The sequence below is a fragment of the Rhineura floridana genome, chromosome 6 (assembly GCF_030035675.1).
Source record: "Rhineura floridana isolate rRhiFlo1 chromosome 6, rRhiFlo1.hap2, whole genome shotgun sequence".
NCBI lineage: Eukaryota > Metazoa > Chordata > Lepidosauria > Squamata > Rhineuridae > Rhineura > Rhineura floridana.
Genome location: NC_084485.1, coordinates 63559553 through 63579587, shown reverse-complemented (window position 1 = coordinate 63579587; position 20035 = coordinate 63559553). Strand labels below are relative to the sequence as shown.

The 20035-nt window shown below is 40.3% G+C and overlaps 1 protein-coding gene across 13 annotated transcripts in view; it reads left to right on the top strand.

Moving 5' to 3' along the window:
* Positions 1-20035, top strand: part of PFKFB2 (6-phosphofructo-2-kinase/fructose-2,6-biphosphatase 2) — an 87337-nt gene that overhangs the window by 49187 nt on the left and 18115 nt on the right. For 4 of the 13 annotated variants that reach the window (XM_061632075.1, XM_061632065.1, XM_061632067.1 and 1 more), the window contains one exon: positions 1555-7102. In XM_061632075.1, coding sequence (XP_061488059.1) covers positions 1555-1612 — 58 coding nt within the window. In that variant the 3' untranslated portion in view covers positions 1613-7102. Of the gene's footprint in view, positions 1-1554; positions 7103-15853; positions 19334-20035 lie in introns of those variants that run through there. The other 9 variants (XM_061632076.1, XM_061632074.1, XM_061632070.1 and 6 more) reach the window with 6 other exon arrangements.

The window sequence follows — 20035 nt, the reverse complement described above, 5'->3', positions numbered from 1 at the left end:
TATGACCCTTTTTAAAACTTGAGATGCCAGGTATTGAATACAGAATAAAATAATATGAATGTATAGCATGAGCTCTGCCACTGAACTATGGTCCATACAGATGCATCTATTGGGGAAGTTATGATTGTCTGCAACTCCCTGTTTGTAGACTTCCGTACATTTATTTGTAGATTTCGGTATTGGGATGAATGTGGGTTACCTTAACAAAATTATTCAGGGCTAAATCCCAGTTGTTTATTCTAGGCATGCCTTGCATTGCCATAGAGACTGGATAAAAGCAAATAAAAACAGAGCATTTTGACATGGGCATCTTCTAAATGTTAAACCCTTGGTACACACTCCTCTTGGGGCCAAGTTTACAGGAAATGTTGTAAATCGTATATTCCCTGCCAAAGCATCCCTGTAAAATGATACTTCACAGGAAGTTGGTGATCACTTCTGAGAGGGCAAGACTGAGAGCTGCTGATCCCATTCTAATTCCAGAAATAGTGGGAAGAAGTTCAGCACAGTGGAAGCAAGCTACCACTTTGCAGAAATTGCCTTGTCTATCTTGGTACCTGTAAATTCTTAGAGCCTGTAGACTATATTGAAGAGACAGCCTATGTTAAGTAATAAGATTCTCTCCATGTGTGTCCATATGAACTAATACAAGCCTGCCAGGAATGACTATATGAATATAGGAAACTGCCTCATATGAAGTCAGACCATTGGTCCATCAGGTTCAGTATTGTCCACACAGTAGCTCCCAAAGTTTCAGACAGCCCTATCTGGAGATACCAGAGATTGGACCAGAGATCTTAAGCATGCATCTAGCTGCTCTACTGCTGAATTACAGCCCTTCTTCCAGGAGTGAAGATAATGAGGGGATACAAGGAGGTAGAGGTTTTGAGCATGAATTAATGGAAGAACAGAGATAGCAGAAAGGAGGAGTGAATAAAGATAAGTGGAGGAAACAAGAGAGGAAATCAGTAATACAGGAGAAGCTGAGATTAGTAAGGAAATAACAGAGGCTCCTAGACTCATTCATCTGGGAGGATGCCCTATCAAATTCCATTAGACTTATTTCTGAGCAGACATGCATAGGATTGCATTGTAAAGGTGAGTGATTAGCCATATGAGGACTTTTCCTTCACAGAAGGTTTTATGCGAGTCTTCTGCTGCTGGCAGTTTGTGAATATTCTGTAACATTGCAATGCTTCAGTCAATTGCTGTTGGAGATGTTTCACAAATCTTCCAGCAATTGTGATTTTGGATGTTGCACGCTTGTTCACACACACGTATGGATGTGATGTACCTGTGGATATGATGTACTTTGTAAAAGGATCCTCTCTTGTTTCATGGTGATCAGACCTGATTCTGGTCCCACAATCTTTGCGTGCTGCAATCCTCCTGAAATGTAATGCCTTAAAACAGTGGCATCTAGATGAGTCTAGTACATCTTGACATTGTCAGTTGTCTCTGAGAAGCATACTACAAAGAGTTGGAAAATACTATGCAATCTCTTTCCCACATGTGAGAGGATATGTCAATGGCATGTTATTTCCCTCTCTACAGGGAGAAATCAGAAGCAATCATCTGTGAGTCCCTGGTCTCTCTCTCTACCACCAAGTGAGATTGTCCTGTGAAAGAGGCATTTGCTGCAAACCTGCACAGATTGGCCAGCCTGTTACATTTCCTTCCCCTTTCATTGTTTTGCAACTATGCTGGTTTGCGCTCCCTCTGCCACTTTATTTAAGTGAATGTAACTGGCAAGTCTCTCTTTGATATGTCAGCTTTTTCCATTTTGTGTGTGAACCATCTATATTAATATTTGTAAATCTGTGATTATTTTTGTAAAATTCCATGCCAGCTGTGTCTGTCTTGTGAAGTTGTGTTTGTGTATGTGTATATGTAGAGTGAGTGAGTAAGAGACAGGGTTTTTGTGTGTGTGGCATTTTTGCTTTGTTCCTTTATGGAGTGAAATTTCTGCCTGCATGTATTAGTGATTGTGACAACTTCCTGGTAACACCTATAGGAGTTGCTTTTACTTAGCCTTTATGGAATGCAACTTTCCTAGACACTGTTTTTGAGGCTTGTGGGTGTGACTTGATAACCTTGGGATGGAGAAAAAAATTTGTTAAATATTTGCTGTTGTGGGAAATAGATACAGGGATATTTGATTCTGGGTGTGGGATGCACTTTGGCTACATTGTTTCCATGCTTTGCCTTAATGGGATCACTCCAAAAGAAATCTGAAGATTATTTGCCTGCACAATGTGCTTTATAATTTGCCTAGTATGTTTCAGTTTTGTCCCTGATTGTCCTGGGAGCCTTTTCATAGGGTTCTCATACCCTAGTGCTTACATTTTCCCATAATTGCAATCTTGGTGATATGTGTTTTTTAAAAAATCTTGTTAAATGTTACATTTCTGAACTTTCATTAATTCACCCCCTGATAACTTTGATTCACTTTGCTGGGAAAAAGGAATGGAGACAGGATAGGTCTCCTAGGTCCAAGGACTGAAATGCAAACAGGTTTAAAAATATTTTTAAAGAGCTCTGATTAATGAAAAAAACAGAGCATGAGACTTCTGCTGGAAAAAAACACATAAAGCAGGGATGGGGAACCTGTAGTCCCCCATATGTTGTTGGACTTCAACTCCTGTTATCCCTGGCCCTGCTGGCAGAGACTGATGGGAGTTGGAGTCAAAACAAACATATGGAGGACCATAGGTTTTTCCCCCTCCAGACTGTATTTTGTATTTTGCAGGAAGGCTTTAAATGGAATGTTAGGTTTGCACAGTTAAAAGTGGATTAAAGTGCTCTGTTGCCCTGGCACAAAAAATCCAATTAAAAAGAAACAACAGACCTCTTTATGGTTAGAAAGGTGACAGGGAATGAACAAATGAAGGCATATAATTGCCATGCCAACGAATCGGGACTAATTATCATATATACTTTCCCTTCTAACAAAAAAAGACCAGGTAGAATGTAACCTCCATGTAAACATTTTACAAGTAAATCAGGATGAATGCTCAATAAAGAGGCCGTCTAGAGGAGCCCTTTCCCATCCCTGATATGAAACTTGAATTTCTTCAATAAGAAAAACACACACATTAAAACAGGAAAAGGAGTGCAGCGAACACATCCCAGGAGGTAGGATTGATTACACCCTCTTTTTTCACAAATCGTAGATCAAAGAAATAGCTGCCTTTCTGAATGTTCCTTCAGGGATATAATTGTTAAATGTGTGTGGGGAAGGCAGGCTGAGAGCAAAAACCCTCTTCATAATCTCACCATTTAAATGATGTGGGGGAAATCATTTTGAGGGCAACAACATATGAGGCTGAATGTGCTAACATAAATATTAATGTGGATTGGATTTCTAAGTCTTGAACGACTTTTGACTGTGTGAATGAAAGAGTGACTCGGTTATTAGGGAAGTGGTCAATGTTCTAACTAGCTCTACTTCTGTGTGTGTCTAGCTCTACTTTTTCAGAAGTAGAGGGAACATGAAGCCTTTTTATTTCACTTACTGCTTGCAAAGGACTTCCAACTGTCTACTTAGCCTTGGTATTCCTTCTAGTTCTCCCTTCATTTTACATTGGCTTAAGTTTCCATTCACCTATTCCAGATACATGGACATGCTGTCATCTGGTGTAACTGCTTTTTACAGTTTTAAGCACTTAGAGAAAGGCAGAACCATTAAGCCAGAGAGAAAGAAGTACTGCAAGTATGGGGAAACTTTGGCCCTCACGTTTTGCTGATCTACGACTCCTATCAGCCCCAGCAAGCATAGCCAACAGCTAGGGATGATGGGAATTGTACTGCAACAAAATCCGCCGAGCCAAAAGGTTCCCCACACCTGGATTAGTGGTCTGCATACTATATCCAGAAAATCATGGACCCTTTCACGTCTCTGAATAATCTGTTGTGTAAGTGCTGAGAATAAATTATATTCTCAATGTACACAACCCTATAATTACACAACAGGCATCTAAAACACTCATTTCTCATTGTGGATCTACCCAGAGCCCATTAGCTCTTGGACAGGCCACACTAACTTAAACCTAAGGGACAAAGGTGAGAAGGAGATTCAGATAGTATATTTAATGTGCAGTATTAACTTGTTGGACCACCATTGCTTTAAGAATTATCCAGTAAAGGTACTTGACTATATCCCTGAAGGTTTTGGGGGAGAGCTTTCTGAGCTGCCTCCTTGCAGTTTACCCAGTCATAGTTATGTACCTGCTCGGTTAGGAATCTATTATGTTACTGAGTAGCTGGCGTAATGCTGCCCTCGCACGTTTGCATGCTTTAGCCCAAAGTCATTATGCCCCCTATAACATACCTAGGTTTTGCTTTCAAACTAAAAATGCATTAGCCTGGTCCATTTTGTAGGCTAATGAACAAATAAGGGAAGCAAGAGTGTTGGGAGCTTCCTCCTTGTCAATCTGAGTTAAGACACCCACACCTGCAATATGTATTTCCTAGTGCCATGGGTTCAGTTGTTGTTGATTTATTCTTTTTATTGGTAGCTGATCATACAAAGCCAATTTTCATGTAGAAGATATTTATGGAAAGGAAAATAGTTGCTAGTACTGAAACACCATGTTACGAATGGAATTGTAAGGGGTTTGTGAATGGTATTCTATCTGTGTTCAGCTAAGAATAGAATAGTAGAGTTGGAACGGGCCTATAACGCCATCAAGTCCAACCCCCTGCTCAATGTAGGAATCCAAATCAAAGCATTCCTGACAGATGGCTGTCCAGCTGCCTCTTGAATGCCTCCAGTGTCGGAGAGCCCACTACTTCTCTAGGTAATTGGTTCCATTGTTGTATGGCTCTAATAGTTAGGAAGTTTTTCCTGATGTTCAGTCAAAGACAAAGCTATAGCAAAGCCTGTCCCTGTTTTGGAGGCTTGCACTGGCTACCACTGGTGGAAACACTACCAGCGGTAGCTCCTAAACAGCCTGCACCTTCGACAGGCACAGTGGGGACTTCTGTGGTGGTGGGGCCTCCCCACCCACCTACCAGCAGAGCCTAGTGGAGGGACATCTCTGTCATTCTAACCTCCTTCATGTCTGGATCCATGGGTTAGGATTGCTTCCTTAATGTGGGAGTTTATCTACTAAATTTTAGCAACTTTAGCCCGCAACATAGTACATAGTACCCTCCTTTAATTTTAAAAAATCCTATATAATGACCTGACCTGGTTCACATGATAAAGTAAGCCAAACTACAGCTTAGTGAGACTATGCAAATGTGTGGGCTTCTGGAGAGGCACTCACAGCTGCTTTGCTTCCCCCCTGTCTTTTGGCTAAAACTCATGGTTAGTGAGGTGAAAGCTTGACCATGAGTCCTGGTTTGCACAACATGCTAAGTCAAACCTTGGGCGCATCATAGCAGTCAGAAGGACCAGGGAGTAGCAAAGCAGCTGTGAGCTCCTCTTTGGGATTCTGCACATCTAGTCTCAGTAGGCCTTAGTTTTGCTTGTTGTGTCATGTGAATCAGCCCAGTCTCTATTCTCTCCCCCTTTTATTTTTTCCATCTCTCTCTCCCTCCCCAGTCTTTTAAAAACACAGCTAACTTCAAGCAAGCAACAAAAAGGTGGTGTCACTGATACAACCCGATTGTGTGCTACAGCCTTCTACTTGAAGCTCAATGGTCTAGAAAATGGCAAAGAAGGCACTCTTTGATGACAAGACTGGATAAGTTGTTTGCTTACTCAAGTCCAAACACATTAGATTTCAAGTAGAGCATTTCAAGAAATTTATTTCCTAGCATGTTTTGAGTTCTTTCCTGTCATTTTCCTCTCTTGTCTTTCCCAGAGATTTGTGGTAGTTCTTTGAACATTAATTGGACTTATGAAAGTAGGTGCATGGTGATTTACTTATTTTTCACCAATTTTATAGTTTGTAGTATTTTCATGGATGAATCATCATCCTAGGACAAATGAATGTGTTTCAGATTAGAGGGCAATGTGCCTTGCTTTCTTTGGCTCTCTGATAAACTTGAAATAATAGTGAAATAATGATAATAATAAATGCATATTTATTTGTACATTATAAGCAATTTGACTGTTTTACCAAAGCTGCAATAATGCACAAGCTTAAATAATTATTTCATGTGTTGTGTATGTAAATATGAATGTCTGCAATATCGTAACAAAGTAACTACATGATGGCATCAAAGCACTTTGGAGGTCTTTCTCCTTCTACCCCCAATAATTCATTTTGCCCATTTGTTTCTTTTTGTAAGCCACAAATATTTCCCAAGTGCTAAACAAGAATGTTGTAAAGTACATGCTACAGCCTTTTGCTATAAAGGAGACCACTAGTGTTTATAGTGGAACTATCTAAAATTATATTATTAAAGGCTAATGCATATGGAACTGTTTTGATGTGCAATTTTCACCTTTTCACAGGTAGGATAATCAAGGATGTATAGCTTACGATGGCACAAATGCGCACTGGATTATTCACTATATAGGACATGAGAGGATTTGGGAATCCAGATGCTGATTCTGTTAATTGTGGCTGAAATTAAGACCAAGGCCCAGGACCACTATTGTATTGCCCAGGAGACGCAACAAATCTAGGGCTGCACCATGCCATTATATGGTCGTGCATTTGTAACTATAGCCATATGAGTTCATATATGTGTTCATATCAAGCAGTTGCTATGGTGGAAATGAAAACACAGGTAGAGTAGGATCCTTTTCAACTTAAATTATTGTATGTTTTACATTTCTTTTTAATAGTTTTGCATAAGCAAAGAATGTATTGCTCATTACCTAAGAAGAGATTTGTTAGATATTACATTTCAATCATGTCTGCTCTGTGTGCATATCTTCTTGGGTGTGAGGTTTTTAAAAACAAATTGGGGATCTATATATGTGTAATTCATGCTGTGTGAATGTGTGCTCCTTCTAAAAAGCACCAGACTGCTACTCATTAACTTTCTGTGCAGAAGGAAGTAGAAGTCATAAGACCACCAGTTTCATAAAGATTTGTGTTTTCAGACTGGGAGCCTGAATATCAATATTGTAATGAGAAGTCTTAAATAATTGTATTAGAATTGTGAACTTTCTTGTAGGCCACATAAATAAAATTATTTCACCAAGTGTAAACCACCACAATGCAGTGCTTTTCTTTCTCATCGCTTTCTGCTAGTGCCCTTTTGAAAACAATATACTTAGAAAAACTGGAGGTGAAATTCTTTATGTGCAGCTCAAGCAGGCGTAAAAGGTAAAATGGCTGCTTCACACATCATGGATAGAATGCAAACACTTACATCCAAGGTCAGGTGGAAGACACTTCCTTGTGGGTAAGGAGCAGCCTTGGTGGGGGGCGCACGGAGTTTTGGAAGGGCTTCTGAGGAACTATGTAAAGGGGAACTTGAATGCACCATGAAATTTTGGAAGACTGGCCTTGGCACTTTGGATCCCACTCTACATGTTGAAGGTGTGCCTGTATAAATGTGAGAAACATGTTTGCAAATACTGTAATTTTTGTGTATAGTCACCAGAGACCTGTGACTGGCCACAGAAACTTTGGGTTCTCAAACTGAAGCCTAGCTTATCCTAACCCTGGACAGTTTTTTGCTTATTTCACAGAGCTGTATGAGAGTTTGTGTATTAAAATATTCTGATGTGAACAGTGTCCTAGAACAGCCCTTCCCAACCTGGTGCTCTCCAGATGTTTTGGACTAGAACTCCCATCACCCTAGCTAGCATGGTCAAGATTTAAGGAACTACTGAATCCAGCACTGTGTGTGTGTTTATGTTCCTATATTCATTTCTTTCATCAATTTAAAAATGAAGTTGCTTAAGCTTGACTTCATAAGCCTCAGCTATTTAAATTTAGTAATCATATATGCCAAATTATGAACGCACAAAATATACATTGTCAATGAATTTGCAGATGAAGAATTATTGGACATCTCTGCAAATGTTAACTTATAGCACTTTAAAAATGCAAATAGTTTTAGTAGCTGTGGATTCTTGATCATGTTTTGCTCATAAAGAGGTCCCTCTCAGTTCAGTTGGACTCGCTTGTGTGTTCAGGAATGAAGCTTTAGTGTGGTTTGAATGCACTTCAAAGTGCAAAATTACCAAAAGTAGTGTGTAATGCAAAATTACTTTTTGAGAATATGTGGGATTCACTGCAGTCACATTTGTAATGCCCATTTGAATTTTATATGAACCCTTGCTAAAATATTACATGGAAAGATAATCTTTATTAGTTAGCCAAGGGCCATTGACTAGGAAAAATAAATCGATTAGACCATGATAAAAACAAAACAGCATATCAAACCTTCCACACCAGAGCAGTACTAATAAACAATAGCAATTACAAAAAAATTAAATGTTTCATGTTTTTCATACTTATAACTTGTACTTTAACCCACACTTAGCAGCCGCCTGTTTTTTGACCTTTTTTTTTCTTTCCTCCCCACTTTCATTGTTCTGCATCATGCTGGCAGTCAACCATATGGGATTTGACTCATTTCTTTTTCATACATAGAACTGCAGCAAGGAAGCTGGTTAGATCAAATCCATTCCTATGGGTCTGGCTTATATGGAAAGATAAAGATGTGCAAATATGATGCAGAAGATATCTGTTACAAGGATAGATAGTGGGTTTCCCCTGATTATGTAATAGTCAATGTGAACAAAACTTTTTTGAATTTATTTGGAATATTCTACAGGTCAGTGTTTCTCAAACCAGATGGGTGGTTGCAAATGGTTTTGTGCATCTTTGTAATGACATCTGTTTTAAATTAGGCTTAGAACTTTCCAAACTATTGACTAAATTTATGACTAAACAGGCATTGTTGGGATTAAAAAAGAGATGTTACAAGTCAAAGGTAGTTGTAGAGCTGACTGCGCACGCGCAAGGTTGACGCCGAGCGTCTCAACCTCGTATAGCTCTCCACTTTTTTTCTCATTTGCTAAGCTTTGACCCAACTATAGTCGGACAGAAATAAATTAAAACAACTCCTACAGCTTGCAGCTTTCGCCAAATCCCATTAGGAGTGAATTACGACCAGTTCAAGGACGTAATTAACAAAGACGCCGGACCGGTAAGGATTCCCTCCTCCATTTCTTTGACTTAAAGTCTGCTTTACCACAAACAGCGAGCCAGAGGGTGCAACTTTACAACTTGTTTAAACTGTCCATCTCAAACTGCCTATCTTAACCTGCTCAATTGTAGTGATATTCATATAATATGTTAGCAGTTGGCAGATTGCTAATACTCAGTACGGACTGAACTTTCTATCGGCTTTCATGGTGCTCACACGACAAGCAACTAAGGTCCTGGGTGTGCCTATTCTTACAGGCATCGCTCCTTCGAGATTGGAAAAGCAGAAACAAGCGAAAATCTCTTCATATTTCCCTAAGAAAAGGGACCATAAGGTTGTTAGTTCTCTTGAGGAGCGTAATAACACAGAAATAACAAACAATGAATCTCCTTGCCTAGATCTGTCTGTGAATTACACTAAAAATGACCTGTATCTATATGACAGACCTTTTCAGGGAGTGGACTTAGCTACAGAAATCGCGCAAGCAGAAAATTCACAAATGACTTTGCCAAAAGCCTTGCTTGGGCTAAGGAGTGGGCCTACTCCTATTTTATCTGCCTGTCCACAGAACAGTGAGATTAAAGTTGCTTTCCCCTCATCTGACCGAGATGAGACTGCCTTAGATTCGTGCCAACTCCCTGAAGGCTCCTTACCAACTTTCACCCCACCCAGGCCTAGCAATTATATAAGCACTGAATTTACATCTCCTGCACAAAACCAAGTGAGTAGAAAAGAAGAAGACAATGTACATCTTTATAAATGGGAACCATCTTTACAGCTGCTGGCTAATGAGCTTGTACTAATCAAAAACTTTCTATCAGAATGTTACTCCCTTCTGACCCTTATAGCAGAACTCCATAAATCAGCTCCCTGGAAATCAGGATGCGAAGGAATCCATGTTGGTACTCAGACCTTGTCGACATGTAATATAGATTCCCCTTCTCCAAAAATAATACAGGAAACTTCCAAGAGTAAAACTGGGAAGCGGAAGAGAAGACTGAAGGCCCAGAAGAAGTCAACAAACTTGGGGACTATTGGGAAAAAGAGGAAGGAAAACATCTCAACACGTTATAGGAAAATGAATTTTAAAAAACTTTTAAATATTTTAGAAGCATCTCCCCAGGCCGCTTCTCAGCCGGTGGATCAAACTAAGTCTACATCTAGATCTACAACGACCTGTCATTTCATTGATTACTCTGAGCCTGATATCTTACCATCTCAACCATCCACTGGGCCCAATCTCCCACTTTCACCTTCGAGAGATGCACCACGAGACCAAACAGAGCAGTCACCTTCTGGATATAATATCCAAGATCTGTGGCAACACGTCCTTGACTTTGACCCACTAATGCAGGAAGAGGTATGCTATTCCCCTCTCCCAATTAATCAACTAAAATGGGACCTGAGTTTAAGTTGCTGCAAATTGGTGTTTTCCAACTTTCCAAAACCAAATGGTTTGCTCTCTTTTCACCAACGTAAAATGTACTTACAGGAGGTGATGAGAGCTATTGACCCAGTATGCGGACTGACACAAGATATTATAGGTATTGACTATTTATTTTACAACTATCTGAATGCAAGAGCAGTGGTAATGTTTGAGTCTTGGACTTCTTTAATGCGATTTATGCGGAGAAAGATAAATTTTTTTGAGCAGCTTTACCTATAAGTAGACTATTTATCAATCAGAAACCCATCCAACTTTTTAGTAAAACCTTGAAGCACGACTCACAAGGAAAAAAGTCAAGAAATTCTCCTAGATGCTTGGTAGAGCCTTTGTTTTCCAGCTACCCTCTGCCCCGGGAATCACACTCTTGTTTGTCTATATCACCTTCTTTAACCTTTGCCCCCACTCTGGAAGAATTGGAACTTATAAATTCATACCATTCTTTACCCAAAAGATCTCAGAGAGAGATTCTTGACCATCTGATGTCGCTAAGGAACACTCTTGCCCTGGCAATTTGCCCTAAAGATGAGATGAACACCTTGTCTAAGGCCCAGGAACATATATTGGAAAGGCCAGCTTCCAAGGAAAACACTCTCCATCAGAACTCCCCTAATTCTTTGGTGAATTCTACGGATTGTCTGTCGAGGTCTTGCACTTATTGTCCAACAAATAACTGATCCTGGGCAGATTTCCTCCAAAACCACTTTTTCTAATGCCTGTCATAAACCACTACTGGCAGGCCTCGACTGGGAAAGATCCAGATACTTAGGACCAGAAGAATTGGGTCATACCCAAAACAGTTACCCCGATGTAGAGACCTTAGAGGCGCTCCCGAGAATCCTCCCGGCAAGATCTGGTGCTATATTTCTGGACAAAAATGACATGTTAAATCAGATCTCAGAATGCACCTGACAATCTTTATCTGTTAATGATCTCTCCATCAGGTGCTTGTCAGGGGAAATAGAAGAGCTTTCTGAGCCACCTTGGGGTCAAGCGGTCACTAAATTAGATCGGATTAACCTCCTAACATGGAACATTGCGGGATGGGCATCTAAATTAAATTATCCTGGGTTTTGTGAATTCCTGCGGACACATGATATTGTGTGTGTACAGGAAACCTGGTCTAGACAAAAAATCTATGTTAATGGCTTTACGGTTATAGATGTTATAGCCCAACCCTCAATAGGGAAAGGTAGACCAAAGGCGGGTCTGGCAATCTTGGTTTCCACTTCTTTAAAAGTGAACATTAAAGAGCTCCCACCATGTGGGAGTATTGCAATTGCGGCTCTAATTGAGTTCAAATCCTTTTCTTTTCTTTTAATTAATGTTTACATTCCACCCACAATCAATAAGCGTGATATTATGCAGCACTGGGAAAATCTGGAGAAAATGCTAGTCAAAATGGAAGCCTTATACCCTCGGGAATACCCGATTGTGGTAGGTGATTTTAATGCTCGAATCGGCTCGAATAATAGCGCCCTTCTTTTATCCAAATTCTGGGATGGAATAGATATAGATAATCTTATCTTTAACTATGATAGAGTCTCTAAGGATGTAACGGTTAATTATGCGGTTATCTGTTTGACTCTACTTGTGGCCCGTTTAAATTTACTGATTCTCAACGGCCACACAAAAACTGACAAAATTGCGGAGTTCACCTACATTTCCAGACAAGGAAGTAGTGTGGTGGATTACGTGCTTATTCCTCCATCTCTTCTTGACCTAATTTCCAATTTCTCTGTTGGGGATAGGTCAGAAAGTGACCATTTACCTTTAACCTTTACCCTGCGAAGTTCTGAGGCAGTACATCTTGAAATAAACCCCTTATATGGCTCCCAGCCAGATGATACTTTTTATAAGAGACCCTTTTGGTCGGAGGTGCTTGCAAAAAAGGTGATCAGGTATTCAGACTCCCCCTTCATAACAAATCTTGGAGCCCAGACGGCTGACGCCAAAATAATTTCGACAGGCCTTCATGCCTACTCTATCTTGATATCTGCTTTGACATCAGCTCTGAGACCATCATCCCTCTCAGTACGAGCACTCAGATCTAAAACTGCTTGCTGGTATGACAGGGATTGTTATGAGACAAAAAACCAACTGAGAGCATTATATAAAAGATAGAGGAAAGACAATGCAAGTATATTGCCATCTGAATATTACCTAGTGAAAAGGAAATATAAAGCATTGATCACTATGAGAAAGCGTCGAGCTATGCATGAGAACTGGAAGATTTTAAGAAATGCCTCTCTAAATAACGATTCCAAGCTTTTTTGGTCCTTGGTAACAAGAGCCTTGGGCTCTTCCTCCACCTCTCATTGCAACATCTCACCAGCCATATGGGAACAATACTTTTCTGTTATGTTTGCCAACATGCCTGATTATCCTTTATACAGGATATCCACAGTAGACATAAGTACGCTGCCACCTTGGCCTCCTATTGAGCAGACAGAGGTGGCTGCACTGATCAAATCCCTAAAAACTAAAAAGGCTCCGGGGATTGCCCTTGTTCCACCCGAACTACTGATAGCACGCATAGATTGGTGGGCACCTATGCTGGGCAACCTTTTTACGTTGATTAATCAAACGGGCAAGTTCCCACAAACATGGTTGGAAGCGGTAGTCATTCCTGTGTATAAAAAAGGTGATAGAAACGACCCTACTAATTATAGACCTATCAGTCTCTTGTCTGTAGTAGGGAAAATTTACGCTGGTATTTTAAATACAAGACTGAATTCCTGGATCGAAGAGGAGAATATTCTAGGACGCGAGGGCAGATCCACTATTGATCACTGCCTGGTGCTGAGACACCTGGCGGAGAAGTACAGAGGCAATTTTGGCAACGGTTTATATGTGGCCTTTATTGACCTCAGGACTGCCTTTGATTCCATCCCCAGAGAACTCTTATGGGCTAAACTATCTCAGTCATCAATAGATCCAAGACTCTTATTTTTGATCAGATGCCTATACCAGTCCACAACCATTAGGGTACGTTGTGGCATAGATGGCAGTCTGACAAACCCCATTCTAGCCACTAAAGGGGTTCGGCAGGGGTGTATCCTTGCCCCTGCTCTCTTCAACCTCTTTCTTAACGATCTAAGTAAATACTGCTCGGATGACTCTTTCCACCCTCCTAAACTCGCCGACGTAAAGTGCCCATTATTATTATATGCAGATGACGCTATATTGATGTCCTTTTCAAAAGTGGGACTAAAACGCCTTTTGCGAGCTTTTATGTCATACTGTGATAAAAATTGGCTCACCATTAATTTCAATAAGTCAAAAATTATGGTTTTTTCTCACCGCTCCGTGTCACACCCTTGGGTAATAAACGGTGAAAGATTGACCAGGTCAAACAGTTTAGGGATCTAGGGATCTTGTTTTGTGCTTCTCTCTCTTGGTCCCAACATATCAAAATTGCAGTTCAAACTGCTTATAATACGGCTAAGGCTCTTCTCTGGTTTTTCTTTACCCAGGGCGGCCAATATATCCCAGCGGCTCTTCAAATCTTTAAATCCAAAATTCTACCCCAACTTCTTTATGGAATCCCAATATGGGTATCTGGTTTCAATGCCAAGGTGGAATCAACGCTCTCATTCTTTCTGCGTTCCATATTTAGAATGCCTCGATGTGCCTCGGCAGCTGGTCTTCGACTGGAAATGGGATTAAACCCAACTGAGTGTACTGCATGGTTACATGCATTTAAATATTGGACCAAAGTTGCTTATGCCAACCATTCTTCAGGTTATTTACACTTAATTTGGAATGATCCATTCTCTAGCACTTGGTCCAAAACCTTCATTGAGAAATTCAAGTTGCTCGGTTTACCATTAGACTTGCTTTCCTCTATGAGTTGTGACTTGGCTAACCATATCATAGGCCAGCATGTTAAGGACATAGCCCTCCAATATTCAGTGGCCTCTGCTTGTAAAACTTGTTCTCCTTCCCATTTTGGAATAAGCTTCCCATTCCCTAAGTCTGCAATTTATCTAGAAAATTTGACCATCCCGAGTTTCCGCCATTTGTTTGCTAGAGCTAGATTTAATTGCCTCCCTTCGGCGCTCTTAGAAGGCCGTTTTCAAAGAATCCCATATGCAAAACGTCTTTGTATTTGTAATAAGGGAGAGATTGAAACAATTTATCATGTTCTTATCTGTGATCTATACAAGAATCCTCGTACTAGATTTATTGTACCCTGTACCGAAGCTTTCCCGGGTAGGTCCTTAAAGTGGCTAACAAACTATCTTCTGTCCGATTCAGACAAGAGTGTTACTGAATCAGTTGCCCAGTTTCTAGTAGTAACCCAGAATATACGTAAAAATGGTACTTAATAACTTTTAAGTTCATTTTGCTGATGATTTTGTAATACTTGTTTTTAAACTGTTGTTCTAATCAATTGTATATCGGGTCTATGGCCGTATAATAAAATTTGATTGATTGATTGATAAAAACAAAACAGCATATCAAACCTTCCACACCAGAGCAGTACTAATAAACAATAGCAATTACAAAAAAATGAAATGTTTCATGTTTTTCATATTTATAACTTGTACTTTAAGCCACACTTAGCAGCAGCCTGTTTTTTGACCTTTTTTTTCTTTCCTCCCCACTTTCATTGTTCTGCATCATGCTGGCAGTCAACCATATGGGATTTGACTCATTTCTTTTTCATACACAGAACTGCAGCAAGGAAGCTGGTTAGATCAAATCCATTCCTATGGGTCTGGCTTATATGGAAAGATAATGATGGGCAAATATGATGCAGAAGATATCTGTTACAAGGATAGATAGTGGGTTTCCCCTGATTATGTAATAGTCAATGTGAACAAAACTTTTTTGAATTTATTTGGAATATTCTATAGGTCAGTGTTTCTCAAACCAGATGGGTGGTTGCAAATGGTTTTGTGCATCTTTGTAATGACATCTGTTTTAAACTAGGCTTAGAACTTACCAAACTATTGACTAAATTTATGACTAAACAGGCATTGTTGGGATTAAAAAAGAGATGTTACAAGTCAAAGGTAGTTAAGGGCTGAGTTAGAAGTGGCATAGCAAAAAGAACATACATCCAAAAGTTGAGAGGAGGTGTGGTGCTGTAAAGGGGGACTTAGGAACTCGCTGAGTACATTGAATGAGGCTTCAAAGGTACAGATGCCATGAAGATCCAATCGTTCTAGAAGAGAACAATTTTGTACAGCTTGAGAAACATTACTTTATATCTAATGATGCAATGTAGTCTAACAGCCTGCATTTAACTTCATGATCTTCACAGTTCATACGGAATTGCCTTATGATCTTAAATATTCATAGTTTTAACTTTTGTATTCTGTTTCTCCTTTCTAGGGAACAGCTGGCATGGGAATATAGAAGCATTCCATTTGTGTCATGGAGAATCGTCATGGAGGCATCAGAAAATAAGTCATCTTGGACTGGAACCCCTTGCATTTGATGAAAATCCTGAATGTTAGATGAAGCTGCTGTCTCAGGGCACTTTCAATCATGATGGGCTAGCTTGTTTTCTGGACCACTGACATGTTCTCCAGTGTCTCCTCAAATGGTAGCATTCATAAAAAATGGTATAATATCCAACATCTGGACCCTAGAGTTAAGCTTGTTTTGAAACTCACAAGCTCTAGTGATTCACTTATAGAACTTTTAGAAGCCCCATATTCTCCAAACTTAAGACATGTTTATAGTACAAATTTAAACCAGTTTCAGACCTATTTAAATCTCCCAATTCCCTACCAGGTAATCTTGGGAAATGTTGTTCTATGAAGGGAACAATCCACAGTCTTTCAAAACAGCAAATCCCAAAACTCTTTGTGGAAGGTCACAGTTAAACTGGTTTCCAGCAGGTTTAGATTTGTAATATAAATGTACCCTAAGACATCCTTCTGTTTCTTTTGTCCCCCATCACACAAAAAGACCTTGTGCTCTGTTTGCCCCAAATAGATTGCACTATAACACAAAGCTCTTCTTTGTAGAAGAGATCCTGAGAATTGCTGTAGAGGAGCTTGCTGCCTACATATGATCTGTGATATCTGATAAATTTCCTTACATTTGTGGCATTGATTGGTACTAGTAGTATCAGGCCCTCCCTTAGCATGTGTGGGGCCCGGGGCAAAAGCAAAGTTCGGGGGGCCCCACATTTGCTCCGGGTCACAGTCTTGGCCGAGTCGCCGCCGTAGGTGTGCAGGCACCAGTCCCGGAACTGCCGGCCCAGCTCGCTGTCCCTGGGGCAGCTACTGCCCGCTGACAGCAGTAGGAGCAGCGGCGGCAGCTTCAGCATGGCGGGCGGGCGAGCAGGCCAGCGAGCCCCCATCCCCAGCAGAAAGAGAGAGAGCGAGTGCTGCGCCCTGCCTGACGAAGGCAAGCAGGCAGGGAGGGAGTAGCCGGCTGGTGAGCAGATCACCAAGCGTGGGGGCCCCCCAAAGTGCGGGGCCCGGGGCAACTGCCCCGCTTCCCGATGCCTAGGGGCGGCTCTGAGTAGTATCACAAAGTCCTAGCAGAAGCTACTCTTCTTCTCATATGGTTGTGTAGGAACTCTGAGATACTTCTGCAGCTTTCATTCATGGGCATTCAATCACGGGCAGGGTAGCTCTCAGGTAATCATTTTCATGGTGAGACATGATGATCTTTTAGCTTAACAATGCCCATTCCACACTACTTAGTATGAAATGCCCATTCCACACAACTTAGACACAAATGAAAATGGTAACATTAAGGTTTCTAAGAACAAAGGTAAAATTAATTTGGCTGAGCAAGATCTGTTTTCATGTCTTGAGTTAATAGAAAAACCAAGATAAACCTTTGCTCACAAACGTTTCTGAGACATTTGTCTTCCATTGTTGGTAGAAATAATGCTAATCACAATGGGCCATTAGGCTGATAATATAAGACAGTTCTTAATTTTAAAAAAGTAATTTATTTTAACACATAACCATTTGAATATGTGTTATAAATACATTAAGTGTGCAACGTTTTAGCTACATTTATGAGGAATCATAGTTGGTTATATCCATTGGTGTCCCTCATGCTGATGGAAGGCTCATTGATCCAACAGAATAGGGAGGGAGGTGATTTCATCAGTTCTCCCTCCCTCCTGTAGCCCCTCTCTATGCTATTATATCTCATGCTGTTCCAAAGAGTCCCTCAACCTTCTGGAGCAGATTTTGGAGGTGCGCATAGGTTGGGGGGAAATTGATGGAAACCACCTTCCTCCATATCCCACTGGATCAAAGATCTGTAAATGGCACCATTGGATAGAACCCAGTATGTTGCACATGTTTCATCCTTGGTGCCTAATCTGGATTAGCATTTTGAACAAACCCAACGTAGCAAATTTGGGAGGGAAAGTTCTAACTTATCAGATAATTTGTTGCATCTTCACTTTTTTTTGGTCATCTTTACATTATAATAATTGTTAAATACTGGAACTCATTTCTGTTAGCTCCCTGTATGCACCTAGTGCCTTAGGGCCAATCTAGATGAAACATTAAATGCATCTTTACATTTAACATGCATGTTTTTAAAAAATGCAAATAGCCAGTGTAGGAGGTACTAATTATGATTGCAGCAGATGGAGAGGTGGAGCTGATTTAACCCTTTCCTCCTCTGCTATAGTCCGGATTTAAAATTCTTAATCTGATGCTGCTATTTGCATTGGGAGGTTGGCATTTTTCTCCCAATGTAAAAGAAGATTCAGAGTGATTTTTGTCAGGACCACAGCAGGGCTGGAAAGGGTTAGACCCCATCTCCACTTCCTGCAATTCCAGTAATTATCACACCCGTCCCACATTGCTGCTATTTGCATTTTTAAAAAAAGATGTGTACATTATAGACAAAGACACATGGGAATGTTAGATCTAGTCTGACCCCAAATTCTGTGTTTGAGCACAACTGTTAGCTCTCTAAAATTGAGCTGGAGATAAATTTGCCCTCCTGCTTTGATCCCTCATTTGCCTAAGAATCTAGAGTTTTGGTCTGGTATAAATATGGTAGCTCAGACCCATGGTTTGCACATTATGCTAAGCCAAACCATGGCTTATCATGAATGTGCAAACTCCAGGAGTGGAGCTTGGACCTGCTTTGCTCCTCAGTTGTTCAGTATGTCATTCAAACCTAGGGTTATGCTTTAACTCTCTCTAGACTAACCATGAGACTGATAAATTGGTTATGGTTTGTCCATGACAGCTAAAACTGTACACCTGGGTTCAGAAGAGATGCTAAGCCAAGCCATGGTTTAGCTGCAGAATGACCAGGGAAAAGCAACCTGGCCACAATCTCCTCTCTGGGAGCCCACATATTCATGCTAAGCCATGATTTGGCAGAGTGTGATGGGAAAACCAGTCACTGTTTGTTCAGAAGTTCATTCAGACATTATTGTTTGCCTTTCTACTGAAACCTGAACAGAGAGGGCACATAAATCTAGATGCAGTGGATTTAAAATGTTAATTTTATTACCTTTGATTTCTGCTGATTGAGCCTATTTAAAAAAAGTTTTGTGCTGTCCAGTTCTAACCATGTTTACCTAGAAGTGCCCTATTCAATAGGAATTACTCCAAGGTAAGTGTGCATAAGATTGCAGCCTTACTGTTATTGACAATTTTTGTAAAGAAACGATTAGGGGATAGCCACACAAAATGGAGCAATTTCCTTGGAATATCTCCTAGCACACCACAACCACATTCCAATGTGATGCTACATAAGTGTACAGTTGTGCATACAATTAAAATTGCACGCCTCTATGCACAATATACTACTGTATCTTTTGCACAGTTTTATGAATGAATGTTTTTCATAATAACCCCCTTGCTTTTGCATCAAGAGAAAAATAATATATTTTATATGCCAGGTCATATAAATCTGACTGCTTATTAATGAGCAGTTTTATCATCTTAATAGACGATAATCACTCCTGTACTATAAGCATCTTCTCAATGCTGTGGGTAGGTTTTGAATCTGATACCCCATGTGTCGCCAAAAGCCTGTGCTGCTGGCCAAGATTCTTTCTGGTCAGAGATATCTGGATGCTTCGTTTTGTATATCTAAATCTAGTGCAGTAAGTAATGTGTTGTTGCCTTAAATTCAGAATATAATATATATATATTATAAGCATAGCCATTAGTAGATAATGTTTCAAGTGCAGTCCTATGCTGATTGTATTTCTTTATAATGGTACCAAGGTTCAGTGCCTGAATAATAAATTATGATGTTGGATAATCACTCAGTAGATACATACCATCACCAATCGTCACCCCATTGCATGGCTTACCAAGGCCCCTGTAGTCTCTGCCCATATAAGTATAACTAGGCTCTGGTCTACTATACGTCACTACACAAAAGTCCCATTTCAGTAGCTTCTGAGGTAAGTAGGATAATGAGCATGGTCAAACAGAGAACTTGGCACCACCCCAATATCCTGATTCACTTTTCCTGATAGAGAACATCCAAAGCTGTGGCTCTTTTCTGTCAGAGGAGACCAGTGGGTTGAGTGTATGGGACCCTTAGCTCTTCCCAGTGCAG